We start from the raw sequence: 25945 nt of genomic DNA on the forward strand, positions 1-25945 counted from the left end.
GACCACAGCGAGGGCCTGCATTCTTTCCCTTCAGGTAACGGGGGTTACATCTTCCAGTACGGGGATTCTTGGCAGAACACACACACACACACACACACACACACACACACACCCTAGACACTTAGGTTAGGGGATGCATAGCAGGAGTATGCCAGATTTCTATATTGTTTTATGTACTTGCATACACACATTGTTTCACCACAATAGTGGCACTTTTCATTTTATTCACTGTCCTATTAATTTTAATAACTTTCTTCTGCTTCAGTCTATTGAACATCGCAGCACATATGGTTTATACAAGAATCATGTTGGTTCAATAAATCTTGAAAATCTGCCACTGTGCATTCCTTGTATATTTCGCTGAGAGAAGGAGAGCGCGAGTGACTGTGGAAAAGGTTCCAGATCTGTAACCATGATTCCTGGGGATCAGGGTTGTCATGTTCAGTGGTTGTCAGAACCATTTGCTACTCATCTAGGATTAGGGAGTCTCATAGTGGCACTGTGAGCTAGCTGTCCTATAGGACGACATATCCTCAGTAGGTGCATGGAATCAGTCTGGCACCATCCCAGCGTTTATGCCGTCCACAAACATGCAATTCTTACCGTAGAGTCAAAACTACACGACACTAGGATAGCCAACATTGAGACCCCTCTGACCCTGGGATAGATGCAGGTAAGACCTTCCTGACCCTGGGATAACCAGCGGAGAGGCTCTCTGTCCCTAGGGAAAGACATCAGTGATACCTCTCTGTCCCTTGGGATAGCCAGATGTGAGGTCTCTTTGACACTGGGACAGCCAGTGGTGAGACTTCTCTGTCCCTAGGGATTGACATCAGTGAGGCCTCTCTGTCCCTAGGGATAGCCAGCACAGAGACTTATCTGACTCTGGGATAGCCAGCACTCAGACCTCTCTGACCCTGGGATAGCCAGCGGTGGGACATCTATGACCCCTAAGATAGCCAGAGGTGAGACCTTCCTGACACTGGGATAGCCAGAGGTGAGACCTTCCTGACCCTGGGAAAGCCAAAGGTAAAACCTTCCTGACCCTAAGGTAGCCGGAGGTGAGACCTTCCTCACCCTGGGATAGCCTCAGGTGAGACATTCCTGAACCTGGGATAGCCACAGGTGAGACTTTCCTGACCCTGGGTTAGCCGCAGGTGAGACTTCTCTTTCCCTAGCGATAGCCAGCGGTAAGACCTCTCTGTCCTTAGGGATACCCAACGCTGAGACGTCTGTGTCCCTAAGGATAGCCAGCTGTGAGACCTTCCTGTCCCTAGGGATAGCCTGCTGTGAGACCTCTCTGTCCCTAGGGATACCCAGTGATGAGACCTCTCTGTCCCTAGGGATAGCCAGCGCTGAGGCCTCTCTGTCCCTAGGGATAGCCTGCGCTGAGACCTCTTTGTCCCTAGGGATACCCAGCGCTGAGACCTCTCTGTCCCTAGGGATAGGCAGCGCTGAGGCCTCTCTGTCCCTAGGGATAGCCAGCGCTGAGACCTCTCTGTTCCTAGGAATAGCCAGTGGTGAGACCTGTCTGTCCCTAGGGATAGCCAGCGGTGAGACCTCTCTGTCCCTAGGGTTAGGCAGTGGTGAGACCTCTCTGTCCCTAGGGATAGTGAGCGGTGAGACCTCTCAGACCCTTGGGATAGTCCGTGGTGAGACCTCTCTGTCCCTAGGGATAGCCAGCACTGAGACCTCTCTGTCCCTAGGGATAGCCAGAGGTGAGACCTCTCTGTCCCTAGGGATAGCCAGTGGTGAGACCTCTCTGACCATGGGATACCCAGCTCTAACACCTCTCTGTCCTTAGGGATAGCCAGCGGTGAGACTTCTCTGTCCCTAGGGATAGCCTGCACTGAGACCTCTCTGTCCCTAGGGATAGGCAGAGGTGAGACCTCTCTGTCCCTAGGGATAACCAATGGTGAGACCTCTCTGACCGGCCTCTCTGACCCTGGGATACCCAGTGCTGAGACCTCTCTGTCCCTCCCGATAGCCAGCAGTGAGACTTCTCTGTCCCTAGGGATAGCCTGCACTGAGACCTCTGTGTCCCTAGGGATAGCCAGCACTGAGACCTCTCTGTCCCTAGGGATAGCCAGAGCTGAGACTTCTCTGTGCCTAGGGATAACCAATGGTGAGACCTCTCTGACGCTGGGATACCCAACGGTGAGACCTCTCTGTCCCTAGGGATAGCCAGCAGTGAGACTTCTCTGTCCCTAGGGATAGCCTGCACTGAGACCTCTGTGTTCAGGGATAGCCAGCACTGAGACCTCTCTGTCCCTAGGGTTAGGCAGTGGTGAGACCTCTCTGTCCCTAGGGATAGCCAGAGCTGAGACCTCTCTGTGCCTAGGGATAACCAATGGTGAGACCTCTCTGACCCTGGAATACCCAGCGCTGAGTCCTCTCTGTCCCTAGGGATAGCCAGCAGTGAGACTTCTCTGTCCCTAGGGATAGCCAGCAGTGAGGCCTCTCTGTCGCGAGGGATAGTCAGAGGTGAGACCTCTCTGTCCCTAGGGATAGCCAGCGGTCAGACTTCTCTGTCCCTAGGGATAGCCAGCAGTGAGGCCTCTCTGTCGCGAGGGATAGTCAGAGGTGAGACCTCTCTGTCCCTAGGGATAGCCAGCGGTCAGACTTCTCTGTCCCTAGGGATAGCCAGCAGTGAGGCCTCTCTGTCGCGAGGGATAGTCAGAGGTGAGACCTCTCTGTCCCTAGGGATAGCCAGCGGTCAGACTTCTCTGTCCCTAGGGATAGCCAGCAGTGAGGCCTCTCTGTCTCTAGGGATAGCCCGAGGTGAAACCTTTCTGTCCCTAGGAATAGACAGCGGTCAGACTTCTCTGTCCCTAGGGATAGCCAGCAGTGAGACCTCTCTGTCTCTAGGGATACCCAGTGATGAGATCTCTCTGTCCCTAGGGATAGTGAGTGGTGAGACCTCTCTGTCCCTTGGGATACCCAGCACTGAGACCTCTCTGTCCCTAGGGATAGCCAGCGGTGAGACCTCTCTGTCCCTAGGGTTAGCCAGTGGTGAGACCTGTCTGTCCCTAGGGATAGCCAGCGCTGAGACCTCTCTGTCCCTAGGGATACCCAGCACTGAGACCTCTCTGTCCCCAGGGATAGCCAGCGGTGAGACCTCTCTGTCCCTAGGGATAGCCAGCGGTGAGATTTCTCTGTCCCTAGGGATAGCCAACAGTGAGGCCTCTCTGTCCCTAGGGATATCCAGCGCTGAGACCTCTCTGTCCCTAGGGATAGCCAGCGCTGAGGCCTCTCTGTCCCTAGGGATAGCCAGCGGTCAGACTTCTCTGTCCCTAGGGATAGCCAGCAGTGAGGCCTCTCTGTCTCGAGGGATAGCCCGAGGTGAAACCTTTCTGTCCCTAGGAATAGACAGCGGTCAGACTTCTCTGTCCCTAGGGATAGACAGCAGTGAGACCTCTCTGTCTCTAGGGATACCCAGTGATGAGATCTCTCTGTCCCTAGGGATAGTGAGCGGTGAGACCTCTCTGTCCCTAGGAATAGCCAGCGCTGAGACCTCTCTGTCCCTAGGGATAGCCAGCGGTGAGACCTCTCTGAATACGCACTCTTTCTCGCGGGTTGTGTGCATTTTCTTCGTCGTTATACTCCCTCAGAAGTTTAGAAGTCTTACGTTTTTGACCTGGGTGGAAACAGTTATATCTAAAACCATTTAATGTTATCGAAGCTTCCATGTGAAGTCATGTGTAACATGACTCCCATACACCTGACAGAAACGCGTATAAGGTGGGGAACTTGCAAATACGCTGTAGGTCTTTTTGGTAATAGGAGCAGCTAAATACAGGGGAATATTTCCATATCTTAACACCTGTCAAAATGTTGTTTTGACATGTAATATATCACAGCTTGAGCACAAGCTAAAGTGCACATTCCAACACAAAGCATGCAAATCCCAGGAGCAGGTGTGCATGCCCCAACACAAAGTGGGCATTTCCAAGGAGCATGCGTGCATGTCGTGTCCCAACACAAAGTATGCATGCCCATACCCAAAGCGTGCATGCCAGACAGTAAGCGTGCATGTTCAGAGACAAAGCTGCATGCTCGAACACAAGTGTGCATGTTCAGACACAAAGCATGCATGTCCAGACACAAAGAGGATGTGTCCAAGCAGAAAGCATGCATGTAAAGACTCATAGCGTGCATTCCCATACACCAAGTGTGCGAGGCCAAGCATATATGTTCAAACACAAAGATTGCATGTCCTAAAGACAAAGGGTCCTTGTCCAGACACAAAGTATTCATGTCCCAACTCAAAGTGTGTATGCATGAGCACAAACAATGCACTTCAAATTACAAAATGTGCATGTCCACCCAGCTAGCGTGCATCTCCAGACCGTTAGCGTGCATTCCCATACAGCAAGCGTGCATGTTCAAACACAAAGCGTGCATTCCCAGAGACTAAGTGAGCATCCCAGAGTCTAAGTGAGCATCCCAGAGATTAAGTGAGCATCCCAGAGATGCTGAGCCTGATTCACAAAGGTAAAGTTAGACCTGAAGTCTAAGTTTAGACCGGAAGTCTAAGTTTAGTCCTCAAGTCTAACTTTGCTAGTAGTAAAGTTAGACTTCAGGCCTAAACTTAGACTTCAGGTCTAAACTTAGACTTCAGGTCAAAACTTAGACTTTGGATCTAAATTTACCTTTGTTAATCGGGCACTAAGTGTGCATGTTCATACACAAATTGTGTATGCTTAAACACAAAGGGCCTCATTTATGAAGTTTTGGCACAAGGCAGCGGTGCGAGGAATCTGGCTGCACTGCACTGCGTCAAAAGAAAAGGGCAGGTTTGCGCTGTATCTATAAGATACGATACATTCCTGCCCTGTTCCCCTGTGAAAGGACACTTTCCTGCACAAAATCAATGAATTCAGGTGCTTTCTGAATGCAGCACACATAGAAAAAGGAAAATATAAGGAGAAATGAAAACATTCCTCCTCGTTTTGCCTCAATAGGGGGCGTTAGATTCTGACACATTCCCAGGGTTACGATTCCTCGTAAATCGGGAATGCTTCAGATTCCATGGGTGTTGCGTGGGAACTCCCACAGCAACACCTATGGGTCGCCCCTTTCACGCAGTGTTCGGCGTGAAACGGGCACGTATTTACAATGCGATGAAAAGCCAAATAAAGTGGCTTTCAGTGGCCTTGTAAATGTGATGGGGAACATTGCGCCACGGAACATCAAAAAAGTGACATCCTGGCGGCGCAAAAGTGCTGCAAGGGGCCTCATAAATGAGGCCCCAAGAGTGCACGTCTCAACACAAAGGACCTCATTTATGAGGTTTTGGCGCAGGGCAGCGCCACAAGGGATCTGGCTGCACTGCCCTACATCAAAAGAAAATGGCAGGAACGCGGCGCATCTATAAGATATGGTGCATTTCTTCCCTTTTCCCCTGCGCTGGCACGCAATGGGCTGCTATGCGCCAATGCAGGTATCCCTGCGCCATGGAGCAAGGGTGCCTGCGTTTTGGATTGGCTGATTTTGTGCAGGGAAGGACACCTCCCTGCACAAAAGCAATGAATGTAGGTGATTTCCTCTTTCTGTGTGTGCTGCAGAAAGCAGCACCCATAGAAAAGGAAAAAAACAAGGAGAAATGAGAACGTTTCTCCTTGTTGTGCCACCCTAACGCCACCCCTGTGGTGGTGTTAGATGCAGACACAGTCCCAGGTTTACAGTGCCTCGTAAATCTGGGAATGCTTAAGATTCTATGGGTTTTGCATAGAAACACCCACAGAAACACCCATGGACCGCCCTTTCGCGCAGTGTTCTGCGTGAAAGAGCACATATTTACAAGGTTATGAAAGGCCACATAAAGTGGCTTTACGTGGCCTTGTGAATATGTCATGGCACATTGCACGAAGACAGAAAAGTGACGTTCCGGTGGCGCAAAAGTGCCGTAAGGGACCTCATAAACGAGGGCAAAAGTGGGCATACCCAAACTAAAAGAATGAATTTTCAACCACAACATGTGCGAGCTGAAGTGAAAGGGCGCTGTCCAAACACAAAGAGCTGTCCTCTTCACTGAGGCCTGAGCTGTGGTTTTATCCATTGACCTCACCAACTCAGAAGGTCCCCAGCAGTACAGAGAGAGGGAAAGTGTAAAGAAAGGAGGGACAACATCAAAGTGTTTGCATGGGGACCATCTAGATCATGCGATTGTAGAGGTGCACTGCTATTCTTGATACATTTTGGGTGTAATTTCTTTTGGGACAATATTTGAGATGAATTTTCTAGCACGCGTGTAGCTTGTACAAATGCTCTAAGAGGATTATTCTAATTTCATGATGGTTTTACACCAGCCATTGAAGCTGAACTTGAATTGCTTGTGTGTCACAATAATAATACACCTACCCAACCTCAGACAAAGACCCCCATCCTTGGGACCATGAAGGAGAGGGGTACAACCCTATCCCTGGTATTCACTGCTGTGGTGAACCCCTTGCTAGGGAAACACCCTCTTTGTTTGCGAGGCTGACCCTAGGGTGTCCTTCCTTAGTGAGGCTTCCATTGGGAAATACCAGTAGGTTACACCCGACATCAATCGACCGTGTGTAGGTCCAGATCTGTACAAGATCTTTTCCCTTAAGCTGCAGAAATGATTCTTTCAAGGAACAATGGAAGGTTGTAGAAGACAAGTTCTGGATAATTCTGCCAGGGTAAAGTCAAGGTGGTGATGGTGCTAGACATTCATGCCGCAGTCTGGGCTCCCAACGACACCCCTGCGATCAACGTGCACCTTCTGTGGTTGTGTCACATGTTAGCTGTATGACGGGGGAACAACCTTTACAACGCAACTATTACAACGCACTACACTTACAACGCAATTTTTACAACGCAACATCCACTACAACGCATTCCATTACATCGCATGACACTACAACGCATTTTTAAAAACGACCTTTACAACGCATTCCATTACATCGCATACTACCTTTACAACGCATACCATTACAACGCATAATATTACATTAAAACCCCACACTATCCAACACTTACCCTACTGTTGCACCCCCTGGAGTTAGAATAGTAATTTTTACCCCTATACTATCCAACACTTACCCTACTGTTGCACCCCCTGGAGTTAGAATATACATTTTTACCCTTATACTATCCAACACTTACCCTACTGTTGCACCCCCTGGAGTAAGAACAGTAATTTTTACCCCCATACTATCCAACACTTACCCTACTGTTGCACCCCCTGGAGTAAGAATAATAATTTTTACCCCTATACTATCCAACACTTACCCTACTGTTGCACCCCCTGGAGTAAGAATAGTAATTTTTACCCCTATACTATCCAATACTTACCTTAAATGCAATGTAATGTTATGCGTTGTAATGGTATGCATTGTAAAGGTAGTATGCGATGTAATGGTATGCGTTGTAAAGGTAGTTTTTAAAAATGCGTTGTAGTGTCATGCGATGTAGTGGAATGCTTTGTAGTGGATGTTGCGTTGTAAAAAATGCGTTGTAAGTGCATGCGTTGTAAAAGTGTGCGTTGTAATGACATACATCCGTATGACGACATCAAGGAGACTTAACTGATCGCTTTCCTCTTTCTGTAACCAGAGGTGGCGACCAGAGCTGACTAGGAGCCCGGCATTATAACAGGCACTCCTACATCTTCAGCCAGGATCCCGTGCCAAACATGGATGACTAGGTTTTATTTACATTTATGACACTGCCACAGATTACCAATCTTCAATGCCCTGTTGATAATTTATTGCCCGAAATCAGTGCAGGTTGATAAACCTAGGAACTCAAGTATTGATTTCAGCATCTGCCCGTGGCAGGAACTTCCTGGTCCAAAGTCAAGTCTTCCTCGACGTCACCAAGAGTGGAATGACCCTTCTTGTCTCAAGTTGCTTTTGCGGGCTAAGGAAGCAGCTATTTCTAGAAACCTGCATTTTGTTTGGAGTTTTCTTACAGCAGGGAAGACATAAGAGAAGGCAAAATCAGCTATCATCTGCAAATTGTTAAAGAAATCTACTTTCTGGGCAGAAAACTCCACAAACTCTCCAGCGCAGCTCAATCAGTCAATCTGGATTTCTAAAGTGCAGCTGGTCACCAGCGAGGGCATCCAGGCGCTGGCAGCCACGCTGCTTGGGAGGGGTCAGTTGAACAACCAGGTCTTGACTCTTGATTCCCCTTCTGAATTCCTGGAGGGGGGATTGTTCCCAGAGATGGAGGGGGATGCTGTTCCAGGTCTTTGCAGTGAGGTAGAAGGAAAGTCCTCCCCTTTTGCTTCGACGGATGCAGGGTGGTGTGAGCGAGGGAGAGGGAGGTGGAGCGCAGGGGTCTGGAGGGTTGGTGGAAGCTGAGGTGGTGGTAGATGCAAGCTGGTCCTTGGTTGAGCAGGGCTTTGTAGGCGTGTGTGAGCACCTTAAATTGACATCTCTTGTGGTCGGGAAGCCAGAGGTGTTGCTTCAGGTGTGGGGTGATCTTGGCCTGTCTGGAGAGGTCGAGGATGAGTCTGGTCACTGTGTTCTATATGGACTGCAGTCTTTCCAAGAAGTGTGTGGTAATTCCTGCATGGAATGTGTTGCCCTATTCCAGACAGCTCTTGACAAGGGCTTGAGTGATGATGAGTCTGTTGCTGACTGGGAGCCATTTGAAGATCTTTTGGAGCATGGGAAGAGTGATGAAGCAGGCTGAGGAAACTGGGTTAATCTTGATTTTCATTTTGAGCTTGCTGTCCAAGGTGATACTGGAGTTCCGGGCATTGTCTGTAGGAGTGTGTGAGGGTTCTAGTTTGCCAGGCCACAGGAATCGTTTCACAGGGAGGTGTTGTTCACGAAGATTAGTGCTTCTGTTTTGTCTGCGTTGAGTTTAAGGCAGTTGTTTGCATTCAGTTGGTGACGCTGGTCATGCACAGGTGGAAGTTGGCCCTCGTGGTGGATGGGTCTTCAGGTAGAGAGAGTGTCAGGAACCCTGATAAAGACTCTAGTGGGGGTCATAAGAAAAACGCCTTTGCCTCTATTAAATTACCTTACTGGAAATATCCGCGCTGGAAACAACTGAATCCATGTTGGAGATCCTTCCTTCGCTTTGTCTTGCAAGAATTACGACGTTCCGCCATTTTGGGAAAAGACCGGCCCGCTCCCACTTCCTCTAGAGGTGCGCGGTCTAGTTGTCCTTCCCAGAAACGATGTTGATTGGTAAAGCGCCTGCGCAACTATCGCGCGGCACACATCAACTGTGGAAAACATTCTGACAGGAGCGTCATTCTTCGCGCTCTGTGTCAAACCTGCAATTCCCACAGTGAAATCTTGAGTCTTGCTGTCGCTTGTCATCCCAACAGGGAAGTAACACATTTTTGTGCACCTGCGCTTTAGAGTGACTTTTAACCTGGGTGAATTTCTTCCTCAGCCGCCTTTGACCTTGGAATTTTTGAGATAGTGATCACCGGTTCGTCGACCAGAACTCAGGACCTGAGAGAGAGAAGGAGTTGGTGATTTTGGGAGTAAACTTCAGTCAAGAGAAGTACTCCAATAATTTCCAAGTAAGCGTGTCCAGTTGTTTTGGGTTTTCCACTCGCTGTGTCCATGATGAGTCAGAAAATTGCGAGTGGAAAAATATAAAGACTGAAACTTGTTAATTAAATGAAGAGACAAGCAAAGGGTACTCAGAGACAGAGAACAAAACTGTATTCAAGGAAAACAACGATATTGAGAATCAACTGCCACAGTGATTCACCAAGTATAGTACTGCCTAATGAGAACATGTTTCATAGAATTTGAGAGAGGTTATTGTCTATGACTCTCTGAGGAAATTATTAGGGGTGGCCGGAATTACCGGAAGTGCCTCTCGCCAAATATCGCGAAACAGCACAAAATCTCTGTGATCTCGCGATATTACGCGAGATCGCGGAGATTAGTGCTTCCGATTGGGTGCCCTCGAGTCAGCTGTCCATCATAGTGGGGGAAAGGGCGGGAAAACGATGCCCACCGCTGGTGTGTGTGGCGGGGCTTCCATGCAGTTCACATGCCGCTTGTTTAAACGGCCAGAGACCGATCAGAGCAGCAGACGAGGAGACAGAACCTCCTGTTGTCAGGAACTACACTGGGATTGCGCTCGAGAAAGTCATGGATGCACAGAGCTCCATCGAGGATCACAGCTAATTTTTGACGGGAGAGATAAGATAACTGGACTCGGAGTACTTTCTACTGGCTAATCAGTAAGTGCTACCTCGTTGGGTAAATGTATAGTGCTTTTCCTACACTACAGCTGCGTAAAGGGCCAGAAGAGTTGTCTACAGTGACCCTGTGTGTCTTTAATGTTGCCACGGCGCCAACGGCCCCCGGGGTTCGGTGAGTCAGCTGTCCATCATAGTGGGGGAAAGGGCGGGAAAACGATGCCCACCGCTGGTGTGTGTGGCGGGGCTTCCATGCAGTTCACATGCCGCTTGTTTATAAAGGGCCAGAGACCGATCAGAGCAGCAGACGAGGAGACAGAACCTGCTGGCGTCAGGAGCTACACGGGGGTTGAGCTCGAGAAAGTCATGGATGCACAGAGCTCCATCGAGGATCACAGCTAATTTTTGACGGTAGATGTGGGGAGAAAAGCACACCTGCCCAGCCTTGACCTAGCTACTCCCGAATGTTTTGTGCTGATTAATGCGTTACTGAATTTGAGCTCCAACTCGGGCACCTGCTTTATTTATATCTGTAAGTGCTTCCTGTTGAGGTTTAATTTTTGTGACAGGAGCATCGTGCCAGAATGAATCCTGTCCTGCACCTGCATATGTCCGTTCCGGTCGCGGATCTCGGAAGTTTCGAAATTTTCGCGTTCCGCGCGGAACACGAAAATGTCGAAATGTCGCAATTTCTGCGAGCGGAACGGAAATTCTCGCCCACCCCTCGAAATTATCAGAATGAAAACTATTTACCAAAGACTTAAAACATTTACTAGGATCGACTCTAGCTGGTAGAACTCATTACAACTAATTTTGTGAGTAAATTAAGAACAGGCTGGGTCCTTCCAGTAAATCAGAAGTACAAAAAACATTCTTGGACAAAACAGAGAGGAGCTATCTTCTAATAAGATACAGACAGGTAAGAGAAATCCGAGTAGAGATATATAGAGTGAGTGTCAGAGGAGTTTAGCAGTAGTAGGAAAGGTAATTGTTTGTGCTTATTTTACAGAACCTCCTTTAAAACCTTGAAAGAAGGAGCCAGCGTCCAGAGGCGTGTCTCTCTTGTTTTGTCTTCCACTTCCCCTTTCCCCCAGGCTGAAGTCAGTGACCGCGGTTATCTCCTGTCGCTGGCTTTGGTTGGAGGGATCTGGGGCAAGGTCATCTGTTCCTGAGGGGACCGCACTAGAGAGTATCCAGTCCTGACAGAGAGAGAGAGGATGAGCTGGGTGTAGTCTGCGCAGGATATGACCTTCAGTACATGGGTTCTGATAATGTAGGCCATGGGGGTCATGTAGGTGTTGAATAGAGTTGGGCTGAGGGATGAACTTTGAGGGACGTCGCAGATGATGCTCTTGGCTTCTGAGGTGAAACGTGGAAGGCAGATTCTCTGGGTTCTCCCAGTGAGGAAGGATGCGATCCATTTCAGGGCATCCTCTTGGATTCCGATCTGCAGAAGCCTATTCATAAATAAGAAGCTAGCATTTGGGAGTGACAGAAAAGCCAACCAATGGTAAGCAATGGGTGGGCTCTAAGCCCCTGTATGCCCTTGTTAAGCCCACATGCCACGTCTAGTGTGCTTGACCTCAAGAGAGGTCAGGAATCTATATGTCTTGATAGACTTGCATCTTTTCCTCACACACCAGATTGCTTCTCCTACAAACCTTACTTTCATCACTTTCGGTTCTTGAGATGCAATGTACCAATCTATAGATTGTTCCCCAAAAATATCCGGATGGCCAATACTTGTATCCCTTCCCAGCTTGGTAGCCGCACCCTGGCTCACCCTGGTTTGTGTTAACATCAATTTCTGGCTGGCAGCACCACTGGATTCTGCAGCCAGGCTGGAAACATTTGATTCAGTGTCTGGTTCTATGAAATGGCTGCACTGATTCCAGATGAGGAAAAGACTGGCTGAAAGTGACCTTTTATGAGATCAGGGTCCTGAATAATTCATGTTCTTGGCGAGGCTCTTCCTTAAACACCTGCTCTGGTTCTAGAAGATGTTTCCAGACCCCAAGGTTCAGGGTTACTGATGGAGCCTGACCCTACCCCCTCCCCCCCTTGGCTGCTGGGCCCTCAAACACTCCCTGGTGCTCCACTGGGTCCCCTTCAAAGCTGGCTAGTCAATGAGTAGGGCTTGTGGCTGAGTATCCTGGGACTATTAACTCTGGGGAGGCTCTTCTGTCTATAGCGTCAAGAGGTCTTCATGCAGCAGATGCAGCGCTATTTACAAATATATAGATAGGTAAATAATAATGGAAGTGTCATCAACAAATGCAGAATAACAAAAGTGCCATGCAGGCTTATGCTGGAAGTGGCATGCACCCCACGCAGGCTAATGCGAGACGCGACATGCGGGCCATGCAGGCTAATGGTAGAAGTGACAGGCAGGCGTATTCTAGAAGTGACATGCAGGCATATTCTAGAAGTGACATGCAGGCATATTCTAGGAGTGACATGCAGGCCATGCAGGCTTATTTTAGAATTGACATGCAGGCCATGCAGGCTTATTTTAGAATTGACATGCAGGCCATGCAGGCTTATTTTAGAATTGACATGCAGACCATGCAGGCTTATGATAGAAGCGACATGCAGGCTTTTGCCAGAAGCACATGGAGGCCATGCAGGTTTATGCTAGAATTGAGATGCAGGCCATGCAGGCTTATGTTAGAAGGGACATGCAGGCCATGCAGGCTTATGCTAGAAGGGCCATGCAGGCTTGTGCTAGAAGTGACATGCAGGCCATGCAAGCTTATGCTAGAAGGGACATGCAGGCCATGCAGGCTTATGCTAGAAGGGACATGCAGGCCATGCAGGCTTATGCTAGAAGTAACATGCTGGCCATGCAGGCTTTTGCCAGAAGCACATGGAGGCCATGCAGGTTTATGCTAGAATTGACATGCAGGCCATGCAGGCTTATGTTAGAAGGGACATGCAGGCCAAGCAGGCTTATGCTAGAAGGGACATGCAGGCCATGCAGGCTTATGCTAGAAGGGCCATGCAGGCCGTGCAGGCTTATGCTAGAAGGGCCATGGAGGCTTATGCTAAAAGTGACATGCAGGACATGCACTCTTATGCTAGAAGTGACATGCTGGCCATGCAGGCTTATGCTAGAAGTGACATGCAGGCCATGCAGCCTTACGCTAGAAACAACATGCAGGCTTACTCTAGAAGTGACATTCCTTTAATGTCAATGGGCACATAAACTCGGCAGCACGCCTACCTCTGTCACTTACAGTGCAGGCTAAATCAAGATATTAAAAACAGTAAAAAGCAGTCTTATATTATGGGGTGGGTGGGTGAAACCGAAGCATTTCTTGTGCTACATCATGAAAATTACATAAAATTAGGTGATTTCCTGACTCCTACATGATGGTGTTTCATTTGTTTCAAGGCGCAAGTATGGCTGAAACATGTTGACCAGTTCTTTTTTAGGTCTCGCCTAGACAGCCATGTGCTGTCGCAAGACCTATAGTAAACACCAATATGGAGGGTAATTTCTCCTGTCGCTTGCCATTGGGTGATTCTGGCATTGGTCTTCTTATCTGGCTTATGTTTGGCTTTTGATCCGACACGTCACTTCCGTTTTGCCTCCGTTTTGCAGGAAGCAGCACCGACCAACTACAGTTTAGTTCCGCTGCTGGCTCTTATCTTTCATTTAGGGTCTTCTTGTTTATTATACAATTTACAGACAGAATGTGTTTAATTGTGTCCGCATTCTTCTTTCGTGAGCTGGGATGTGCTTACACTTTTGTACACACTTTGTGTATCAACAGCATTTCTGAAATGCGCACGAACCTGCACGAGGGATGAATTTGCTTTTAGTGAGTTTGTAACGTGGGCCTTCCCCGTGCCCTACATGAAATGCGGGCACCAACGTCCAAGCTTGTTCGCCGTGTTTGAGATTCCCTTGATCTTTTGAGACTTTTGTTGGCACCGGGGAGACCAGTCCTCTAAATTGCCCTACCCCCACAGACCTCCATTGTACTCTTTACAAACGTGGGTGATTGTGAATGGCTTCTGGGAGAAAACTGGGGGGGAGGACACAGTGATAGTCGAGGTTTTTTTCTTCTCGTTACTACACAGGGGGTACTCCTTCACCCACGTTGTGTTTGTACGAGTCACTTTGTAAATATAACAGTCAGTAAAGAGAAACGCCATGAGGATTTCGGAGACACAGGCTAATGAAAACACTGGAGATTACCACGTGGATGCCCTCCGGCAGCGGAAAGACCCCAGCTGCCCCTCCCTCCCTTGCACCAGGCTTCCACCCACAGCGCCCACCCGTCTGAGGCTCATAAGGAACCAATCAAGTACCTCTTTTAACCTTGTCACTTTCGCTTGTAATCCCTAAATAAATTCAACAAGGGTTTGGGGATAGGAGGCAGCTTTAAATATGTTTTTACAGAAAGGATCCCACGAATGTCTCAGGCATGAGAGACCTCTCCTCCTGGTGGAGGATCGACTCAATGATGTCACTTTCAGTCAGGTGAAGAACTTACCACTGACTAAACCACTGTTGAGAGTCCTACGAGCTCCCACAATCAAAGATGCAGAAACAGATTGTGGAAAACATTATATATATTTATATCTATATATATATATCCTTTGAAGGATTATGGCAATGGAGAAGAGGAGAAAGCGTATATGGAAGGAGAGGTTCAAACGCTGGAAGCAGGAGCTCCCATGGCGGGGACTGGTAACCTTCTGTTAAAATGCATATCCTCTCCCTGGTATAACCATCCCTCAAAGGAGCTGGACACCGCGAGGCACTGGCCGAGGAAGCGGTGGTATCATGGGACCCTATTACTGCTTGTTTATATTGCTTACTCTAAACACACGGATTGGAGTTTTAACAGCAGAAAGTCGCCACTGTAAGTCCCCTGAAGTGCAGTTGATTTCCGAGTGAAAACAGTGATGTACACTTGAATGCGGAAGCACAAGGCAGGAACTGATTATAAAAATGGGGCGACTGTGCTGGAAAATATTCTGTCCATTGACAGTGAATGCGTGACTGTTTGGTTTTTTATAAAAAAGAGAGACATGATTAAAATGCCGTTTTTGTTTTAACTCTGTAGGAATTCAGTCCGGGTTTTATAAGCAACAGTTAAAGGTGTGATGGGAAAAAACGTAAAAAATGACTTGATAAACATTGCTCGTAGTAGCACAGAAAGTGAAAAACCCTGGAGCACTTTTATTTGCTGGTTTCACTCTGTTGTGATTCTATTTTCGAGTAAAATGCAACTGTGCAACATGTTTGTATTTTATAAATGCGCACCCTTTTAAATGTTAAAAAGGCATTTTCTATTTCTACTCTTTACGAATGTAAAGCTTTAAAAAAGAGGCACCAATATGGCGCATGACAGGCTGAGAAAGGCAGCAAGACTGCTGAAACGCGTCCCTGTGGTGTCCGTGTGTGGATTGTAATCATGCAATAAACGGGAGAATACCCATGATTTCATAAAGACACATACGTCATCAGTGATGTAGTATCTGACGTCATCAGCAGAGGATTGCGGTCGCGTGAGTTATAGTTGCCTGCACTAACTATAACGGGGGAATTTCAATGAAATGCCCAGCTAACTATAACATGTGTGAAACCTATGGTTTTTTCAGTGAATTTGTACGGTTTTTTAAATGCTAAGTTATGTATTTATAAAAAAAATATTTTTCAGGTTTTTCACCGTGCGCGCACCGTGCGCGCTCTGTGGGCGCCATGTGCACTTCGCGCACCAAGCACCCACGGATCGCCGTGCGCGCACCTCGCGATTTAAAAAAAATAAAAATATGGTTTTTTCGCCCTTGGGGGTCCTTCTGTGACCCGCCGACGAAGGCTTGGGGGTCAGGAACTGTCCACTCTGCCCCCTTTTCAAGTTCTCCACCTTTTTTTTTCACCCCCACAGACTGCGAGAGACAAAATGGTGGCCGACACTTCCTGGTTTCGACCGATTCGAATTTTTACCGACATCGAACAACCAATCAGAATTGCGCTCGCGCATGGCAGGGTGCGCGCACAGTGCGCGCACGGTGCGCCCGTATAGATATTGATATGCTTTTAAATGCTATTTTCTCAGGAAATACTGAACAGATTTACACCAGACCTGCAAACGGCACTTCCTTGACATTATGGCTACCTCTCTGCCAAATTTCAAGTAATTCTGTTCAGCTGTTCGGGCTGTAGCTGCGACTAAAGGTCCTATGGAAAAATGCAAGGGGAAAACGCGTTTTGGGACCCCCCCTTTTTCTCGGCCCCCGCTTGACGAATCACCCCGAGACTTTCAGGGTAGGAGCTGAACGGAGCGCCCCAATAGTTTTGAAAATTTCGCGAGGATTCGTCAACCGGCTCCAAAGTTATTCAAAATAGAATTTTTTAGATTTCCTATGGAAACTAGGTTGTAACTATAACTATCTACTGGCGACCGCAAGTAGATAATATATATATATATATATATATATATACATATATATACCTATACACATATATATATATATATACATATATATATATATTCACTGAAAAAACCATAGGTTTCACACAAGTTATAGTTAGCGGACATTTTACTGATAAAAAACCATTGAAATTCCCCCGTTATAGTTAGTGCAGGCAACTATAACTCACGCGACCGCAATCCTCTGCTGATGCTAATACTGTATTTAGACACTTATTTACCCATGTCTTCTTCCATAAATTTTTAGCTATACATATATTACAAATATTTTTTTTTCATAAAGACACATATGTCATCAGCAGAGGATTGCGGTCGCGTGAGTTATAGTTGCCTGCACTAACTATAACGGGGGAATTTCAATGGTTTTTTATCAGTAAAATGTCCGCTAACTATAACTTGTGTGAAACCTATGGTTTTTTCAGTGAATTTGCAAGGTTTTTTAAATGCTAATTCCTAACTATAACGTGTGTGAAACCTATGGTTTTTTCAGTGAATTTGTACGGTTTTTTAAATGCTAAGTTACTTTACGCCGTTCGTGGCGTGCGCGCCCACTTTACGCAGTTCGTTCTGTGCGCGCACGGTGCGCTTCGCGCACCGTGCGCGCGCGCCCACTTTACGCAGTTAGTGCCGTGCACGCACGGTGGGCACGCGGTGCGCTACGCGCACCGCGTGCCCACGTTACGCTAGATGGGCCATGTACGCACGATGCGCTTCGCGCACCATCCGCACACGGAGGCCGTATTAGGCGCATCGTTGTTAAAGGTTATCTATTGATTTTTCGGATGATACATATGCCATGAACAAAAGGTTTTTTGCACACAGGGTGGGGAAAACGTGGATATTGTTTTTTTTTTATTTATTTTTTACCGTACGCGTACGGTAAGCGTAATCGGCGATTTTTCAAAAATAAAATAAATTAAATTTTTGGCCTTGTAGGTTCTTTTGGGACACCATAACCATGACTAGGTGGTTGGGAGCTGTCTAGCAAGCCGCTTTTAATGTTTTCCGACTTTGATTTTCCTCCCCCCCCTCAGAGTGCGAGAGAGAAAATGGCGGCCGACCCTTCCTGGTTTCGACCGATTCGAATGTTTACTAAGATCTAACAGCCAATCAGAATCGCGCTCGCGCACGGCACCGTACGCGTACGGTAAGCTTACCGTATGCGCACGGTAAGCGCACCGTAAGCTGCCACAGATATATATATTGATTTAAAGGCTATTTTCTCAGGAACTACTGAACAGATTTATACCAGACCTACAAAAGGCACTTCCTTGACCTGTAGACTACCTCTCTGCCAAATTTCAAATAACTCTGTTCAGCCGTTCGGGCTGTAGCTGTGTCTAAAGGTCCTATGGAAAAATGCATGGGGAAAATGCGTTTTGGGACCCCCCTTTTTTCTCAGCCCCCGCTTGACGAATCCCCCCGAGACTTTCAGTGTAGGAGCGGAGCGTAGCGCCCCATTAGTTTTGAAAATTTCGCGAGGATTCATCGACCGGCGCCAAAGTTATTCAAAATAAAATGTTGCGGTTTTCCTATGGAAACAGGGTCCTAACTATAACTACCTACTGGCGACCGCCAGTAGGTAATATATATATATATAATATATATACATATATATATATATATAGAACCAAAGTCCTGAACTCCCCAGTAAGACAAAGGGAGCTGCAAACAGGTAAGGACCTCTTCACCACGCACAATGCTGACGTCCAACAGTAAAAACAGCAAACGATTCCAAATTTTTCAATTCTGACTTTTTATTTCATTGTCAGACAAGTGTCCGCCTCAGACGCGTTTCGATCGCCTCCGCGATCTTGATCACCTGACGCGCTGGTGCCGGACCATACAATTTAAAATAGGGTTCACCCAATCACAATGCTCAGTGTTAATAAACATACTAGAAATACTGCAACTTAGAGTGTGTTTACTTAAAGAGATGCCGAAAATCAATCGGAAACAAAAGTAGCCGGGTTGATGGAAGAAAATTGATACATAAAATGCAACAAACCAGCAAAACAATTCATAGCAAATGAAATATACGGCTAGTGCCCCTGAATGCTAGAATGTTAATTGTCAAGTCCTAACCACGGCTCGCATGTTTGGAAAGAAACGACAACATGACTTCATTTTTTATCCATAAATAGCACACTCTCAATGACTAAAGTTAAAGGGGAAAAAAATAATAAATAAGTAAAAATTACGAAGCATGAATAGGGATGAAGAAAATTAATGAATACTAGAAAGAAGAAAAATAAATAAAGATGAAGAAACTAGAGCAGGAAGCATTGGAATGAATATCCATACTGTAAAAGACTGCCAGTTACAGAAAAACCGCTAAATTGAAATTGTTAATGTTGTTGGAATAACCACATACAAAGTAAAGATAAGCAGCCACAAAGGAAAACACATTTACAGAAAGTTATGCAAATCCTCACTCGTGTTCATCCCGTTTGGCATCTTGGTATCTAATAAAAGGATGAAGGAGGATTCTAGCTGGCGTAATTGTTTCTCTCTGTTGCCCCCCCGAATTGAAGGTGGTACCGCCCCAATCACAAAGTAAGACAAGTCACTGACCTTGTTGGCATGAATGGCCTTAAAATGTCGTGCAACGGGATATGTGGGGTCCGAGTTTACAATCGCACGAAGATGTTGTAAGATGCGGTTGAAAACTGGTAGTTTGGTACTCCCCACATATCTTAAGTGACAGGTACACTCTAACACGTAAACCGCAAAATCAGTGCGGCACGTGAAATGTTGTTTTATTTGTACCGGAACATTGCTAAATGCAGTGCAATATTCAGAAACATTAACTCCGAATTTGCACGCACGGCATGAAGCACATTTGAAGAAGCCAAAGCGTGTTAGCCACGTGATCTTTTCAGTGACTTCAGGATTGGATTTAACCAACGCATCCCTCATTGAGGGAGCTCTCCTGAAAGTAATGTCCAGTAGATTTGGCAGTAGAAATTTCAGAGTTAAATCGGTTAAAACAATAGGCCAGTGTTTGTAAATAATGTGTCGCAAGCTTTTGTGTTGTTTGCAAAACGTGGTAATGAGTCTGATGGGTTGAATGACCTCGGTATCCACCTCCGAACTTGGACAAATAATTTGTGGCTGTCCGGCACTAAGACAGATTTCCCGAGACCAAAGATTGTCTGGTTTATACCCACGGGCAAGGAACCGATTGGTGGCCTCCTGTTGGCATTTTTCTAAATCACATTGACGGCTACAAATGCGACGTAGACGAAGATACTCCCCGTAGGGAATGCTACGTATGAGATGTGGTGGGTGTGCACTGCTGGCATGCAAGATGGAGTTGCCAGCAGTGGATTTCCTGTGCAGTTTGGTCTCTATGTGTTGGTCCATAATGAACACTTCCACATCAAGGAACTCCACTCTCTCAGTGCTAATAGTAGCCGTGAATTGTAAATTCATGGAGTTATTGTTAATAGAAGCCACAAATGAGGAGGCCTCCTCTTCGGAACCTTCCCAGACGATAAAAATATCGTCTATGTATCTGCCGTAATACCGGATGTGTGCATCCCATATGTCTTTATGGTTGGTCTTGAGGACATGTTCCTCCCACCACCCAACCAAAAGGCAGGCATAGGTTGGAGAGAAACATGCCCCCATAGCCACACCCCTCAGCTGTTTGTATAGAGCTTTATTGAACAAAAATAGGTTGTTATTGAGACAGAGCTCAATCATTTGAAGAAGCATGGTATTGTGGTCTTTGAAGTTAATGGAACGGGAATCAAGAAAATGTTTGACAGCATTTAACCCCTGTGAATGTAAGATACTGGTGTAAAGGGAAGCTATGTCAAGTGTAATTAGTACAAAGGTAGATTGCCAACTAATCGCCTTGATTTTAGTTAAAAAATATATATAACTACATGTGCACCGGAGATTAGAACAAGGAAATCAAAGTCCACCAATAAAGATTGCTTTAAAAAAATAGTGCAAAATAATTTTACAATATTTTCGTCACTTATGCAATGAGCAATTAACACATTGTGTTTTCCATAAACATAGCCTCAGTTCTCGCATAATATGATATATGGAGAACATGCATTTCTCCCCTTCTTATCTTGTAAACCCAACAGCAATGGTGAAATCACAAGTAAAATTAAATACTGGTGCAAACGGAGGCCGCTTTTTACATCTCTCCAGTACAGGTTTTCACTATCAAAGCCGAGGAGTCCTTAATGGAAGACACCTTATCAGACACACTTGATTCTTTTTTTTCCCGACAGAAAGTGAAAAGATAGTATATGAAAAGCTAAACATTTCTTTTAATTGTTGTGTGCTTTTCTTAAAGAGTTTGTGCTCACACTGTGTCAGTGAAGCCGCTTTCTGGTGTCACAATGGATATGTTGTAAAGTTAAGGGCCACCTCTGATGTCACGGCTGACCTGTTGTAAACTGTTCCACCAGAGCAGGAATTGCATTTGTATTACAGGTGACTTGTGATGTCAGAACTGGCTTATTACACAATGCCATACTAGAGCAGTATCAATTAATCATAAACTTTAATCGATTTGGCAAGCAAATCATAAAAGCTCATACATGACAGTACTTTCAATATGGAGTAAAAATACATAATTTAGGTAAAATACTCAAGATCATTAAAAGGTTACTAAATTCTATAGAACAATGGAGAATAAAAACTAATAAGATAAGAAGCAAAAGAGCAACTCTATAGGGTTAGTCAAATGTACATTTCTTGGCAAAGATGTCCCAGCCTCAACAGAATCCATTCCCCTCCTGCGAGAAAGATAAATTATGTCTGCAAAAGGAAGGAAGGAAAAGTGCTGTATCGTGCGCTATGAATTGATGCGTCAGTTACCCGTATCATTTTCGTATTCTGAGGGCCCCTCTTATAAAATGTAAGACCACAACACAAGTATCGAAGGATTAGAGTGTCTGTAAGTGACTAAAACCTTCACTATAAGAACAAGGGCAGCGCGGCCTCAGTATCGGAAGCAAAAGTTTGGATCACAAATGTTTGTACAATGCACAAAACAAAGTGCTGGGTAGATTGTTTTGCCACATTATTACATGGGCAGGACGGAAGGGAGCCGTGCCAACCACCTTGGCGCTTAACCGGAATCTGGTTAGGTAAAATCTGTGTTGACTGTTGGGGCTCCAGAAAAAGATATAATTAGGGTTGCATCTGCTTGGTGGAAAACCTATCCTAGCCCATGAGCGAGACCCTTCACAGGTTTATTTGCTGGTTGTGACGTGCACTGTACCTTAATCCATATAAGGACTTTTTAAGAGAGTTTGCGTGAGAGGGGATATTACCGGGGTCGTTGAAGAATTCCTTTGCATCCAGTTCGCTGAATAAACATTTCAGATCACCAAGCCCGTGGATCCGCTCAGTGTTGGTCAAGGAACGACAATCCCTGATAATGGATCTGGAAAAATCCAGGTCCGGGGTGCGCCAGATTTTAACCCATAATAACAAAGAGGCAAGTCCTATGCGCTCCGTGATACACTCAAGGCCCAGTTCCGAGTGGCAAAAAAATATTGGTGCCCTCTTAGGGACTATGAAAAGCGTTCTAATAACATTATTTCCCACTACTTGGAGTTTTCTATAATTGGTAAAACCCCACGCTCCTGTCCCATAAGTAGCGATCCAGAGGCATTTAGTTTTATAGAGGGTGAGCATTTCTTTAATAGATTTGTGACCAATTTTTGCTGCAAAACGAAACAGTGCCTCCGTGGCTCTGGTCCTTTGCTGCGCCCTAAGGGTCAGCAGGGGGTCCCATGATAACTGGGTGTTAAAAAGACTCCCTAGGTTAGAAAAATTCTGTACTTTCTCGACCCGATTGCCCTGTATAGTGAAGGATCTTAACTTTGTTGACTTGGAGTCACTCATCAAAACAAACATTTTTTTGTGGTTCATTTTTAAGTCTAGAGAAAACATAAAGTCTAGCTAGGCGTTTATGGATCTCTCTGGGCTCATGGCTGTCTTCGCAAGAAGGACGGCGTCATCGGCATAAAGTAATGTTCTGACAATGCTATATTTGGGCAGTCTAGACCCTTTTTCAATAGACGGACCTCTAAACCATTTGTATAAACGAGACCGAGAGCACTAAATGTATTTCCTATTACGGTCTCTTGTGATGTCACAACTGAGCACAGCTGACCTGTAACCAAGCGCCATAAAGTGTAGCCTCAGACCAGAGATGTTTTTTTTCCTTGCAGGTGACTTGAAAGGTGTTATAAACTGTCACAAACAGTCACAGCAGAACAGTAAATTCATGTCTTATGACAGGTCAATTGTGATATCACAAGTGAACTGCTACTAAGTGTCACTGCAGGGCAGAGATGTAGTTTCTTATTACAGGTAATTACTGATTTTCCGATTGGCTTGTTACAAAGTGTCACAAAGTGTCACTGCAGGGCAGAAATGTTGTTTCTAATTACAGGTGACTTGTGATATCACAAGTGACCTGTAACAAAGTGTCACTGCAGGGCAGAAATGTTGTTTCTAATTACAGGTGACTTGTGATATCACAAGTGACCTGTAACAAAGTGTCACTGCAGGGCAGAAATGTTGTTTCTAATTACAGGTGACTTGTGATATCACAAGTGACCTGTAACAAAGTGTCACAGCAGGGCAGAAATGTTGTTTCTAATTACAGGTGACTTGTGATATCACAAGTGACCTGTAACAAAGTGTCACTGCAGGGCAGAAATGTTGTTTCTAATTACAGGTGACTTGTGATATCACAAGTGACCTGTAACAAAGTGTCACTGCAGGGCAGAAATGTAGTTTTTTATTACAGGTAGTTACTGATTTTATGGTTGGTTAGTTGCAAAGTGTCACAGCAGAGCAGAAATGTTGTTTCTAATTACAGGTGACTGGTGATGTCACAACTGACAACAGCCTGCGCGCACACACATCCGGACCATCACCTCACTTCCGGAATTCCGAATGTCCCTAGAGACCTGGCTGTTCGAATGAGCCTCCAGAACCTGCAAGCGCCTGGACACCCTATCAAGTGATTAGCAGCGCTTTACAAATCCTAATAGTTATTGATAGATCTGTCACAAACTGTCACTTCACAGCAGTGATGTCGTCTGCAGTTAGAGGATACTTGTGATGTCACAACTGATCTATTACAAAGTATCACAACACAAAAGAGACCGCGTTTTCTTCTTACAGGTGACATCATTTCACAACCAGCTGTAATCGCCAGGTGCAAAAACGGGGGCACCCGGCTTGCACCGTTGTTGTTTCTTGTACAGTAAGCAATGAAGTGAACAGTATTTGCTCCAAATCAAAGATTGGCAACATGGCAAACCCGGACCAAACCTGCCCCCCGTCTTCTATTACATTACAAACAAGTGTCCTTCCTGATATAAAAGTGTAATGCATGTTTAGAAAATGGTCCACACTCCATTTGTTCTACATTTCCTCAATAAGTTGCTCTAATAGCGGCAAAAAAGTGCAAGATATGTTCCCCCAGTTTCTACTCTAGTGCAAGGATTGTGCCTGAGGTCACAAGAGGCGTCAGTCGGTGACTTACCCGTCGGAGAAGAAGAGCAGAGCGCATACGAGAGCCAACAGCAGCCCCGGGCGCCCCATGTTGGAGGAGTGAGCGCGCTCTGTCACTCAGGTGTCATTCTGGCGAGAACCATCACCCTGGGGAGAGGGAGGGAGAGTGAACGGGCCTCGCGCCTCCTTTCTAGCCTAGCACTGCGGGGTGGAGGCGCTCATCACCCCGCCCCGCCCTCCCGCTGCCCTGTAATGTGTCACCTATTATCCATGGGGTTGTAAAGCGTTAAAGCAGCTGTTTCATAGCACCTTGAATCACGGACGTCAGTCACCTGCAGGGCGCTGTCCCCGCGTGGGCCAACGTGAGGTCAAATGCAGGGTGAAGAAAGCACCGGCAAAGCCAACAGCTCGCGCTGCATTGGAAAGTGAAAGTGCTTCTTGGCAAGTTTGCATTTGGGCTTCAGTGGATTGGTGAGTGGTAGAATGCGAGAAACAGCAAATAAATGGGTGGTTGAGTGAATGAGTGAATGAATAGGAGAGTGAAAGTGCAAAGGCAAACAAATGAATGAGAGATGGGTGAATGGGTTATTGGTTATTTCTAGAGATGGATAACTCAATGGATGGATGGATGGATGAAGACAGAAGTGCGTACATAGGTGTGACTGATTGAATGATTATGTGATTGTGTACATGGATGCTTAGAAGAGTGAGCACATGGATGGATGCGTGTGTAAGCTGTTATTTCCACTTACACATTAAGCAAAAATAATGGGGTGACCCGGTGTCCCTCAGAACCTGGGTGGGCGTATTATATAAATACAATGGTTCTGTCGGGAATTTCTAATTTCTTTTAGAAAGTTCAAAAAATATTCATTACATGTAACAGATATCAGATAAATGCGGAAAGAAACACACACCAATAAAAAGTTTGCAATTTGGTAATTTAAGGGAATAAAGTATTATGGGCTGTCGTAATACATAAATTCAAAAGAGCAAAATGTTGGTGACTTGTGGTGATAAAGTGACATGTGATGATAAATAGTATATACAATATATTTCAAATGCGGCAAAAGTGAATAAGTAAAACAGAATGGTACATTATTTCTTGATATGTCTTTATAGTTTTTCACATATGTTACAAGATCCTATGTGAATTAATCCGTGATCAGAAGCATTATAGACATATAAAGGTGCGTCGACGTTTCGACCCCGTGTACTGCGCAAAATATAAAAAGCGTCACGGCGGGTCTTCCTCAGGACAGTGCAGATGGGTATACAGCCCAAGCGCAGATTTTGGTTAATATCTGCGGGCGTGAAGGTTTTCTCAGTCAGAGTTGTAGTCCTGGTGAGTCAGGAGTAGGCCTTAAAGGTTTCAAGGATCTTTCTGGTAAAAGGATGATGTCTTCAATGAATTTAGGATTTTAAGCCTGTCGCATCATTTACGCGATCTGTTGTTCAGCGCGTCTTCTCAGCTCTCAGTCCGGTGCCGTGACCTTAGACTAACATTGATGCATTGTGCTTTTTGGCGCTATTTTAACTTAAATCTTTAAAAACGCACATCCCCATTTTTTTATTTTGCCTTTTTAGTGTCATTTTGTTTATTCTTTTTCACCCTATTTTTCCTGTTCATTTTGGGACTTTTATTATTTGTCATTTTTAAGTTATTTGCGTTTTTGTACTGGATAAATACTTTAGTAGGCCTTGCCCTACTTTAAGCCTGTCTGCTCTGTGCCATCACTACCAGTTGAGTCAGGTGAATTGAGTAACTTTGAGGGTTCCCCATGGCAAGGGTGTGATTATTCCTCAAGGTGGGTAATCACTCTCCCCAAACAATATTACA

At 45.8% G+C, this 25945-nt stretch overlaps 1 protein-coding gene across 1 annotated transcript in view; it reads right to left on the bottom strand.

Annotated features, from left to right (window-relative positions):
- Positions 1-24311, bottom strand: part of LOC146788647 (IgGFc-binding protein-like) — a 279601-nt gene extending 255290 nt beyond the window's left edge. The window contains exon 1 of the mRNA XM_085635859.1: positions 24137-24311. Within this exon, the coding sequence (XP_085491985.1) occupies positions 24137-24195 (59 nt within the window). The 5' untranslated portion in view covers positions 24196-24311. The remainder of the gene's footprint in view (positions 1-24136) is intronic.
- Between the last annotated feature and the right edge of the window lie 1634 nt (positions 24312-25945).

Source organism: Triturus cristatus, chromosome 11 (assembly GCF_964204655.1).
Source record: "Triturus cristatus chromosome 11, aTriCri1.1, whole genome shotgun sequence".
Taxonomy (NCBI): domain Eukaryota; kingdom Metazoa; phylum Chordata; class Amphibia; order Caudata; family Salamandridae; genus Triturus; species Triturus cristatus.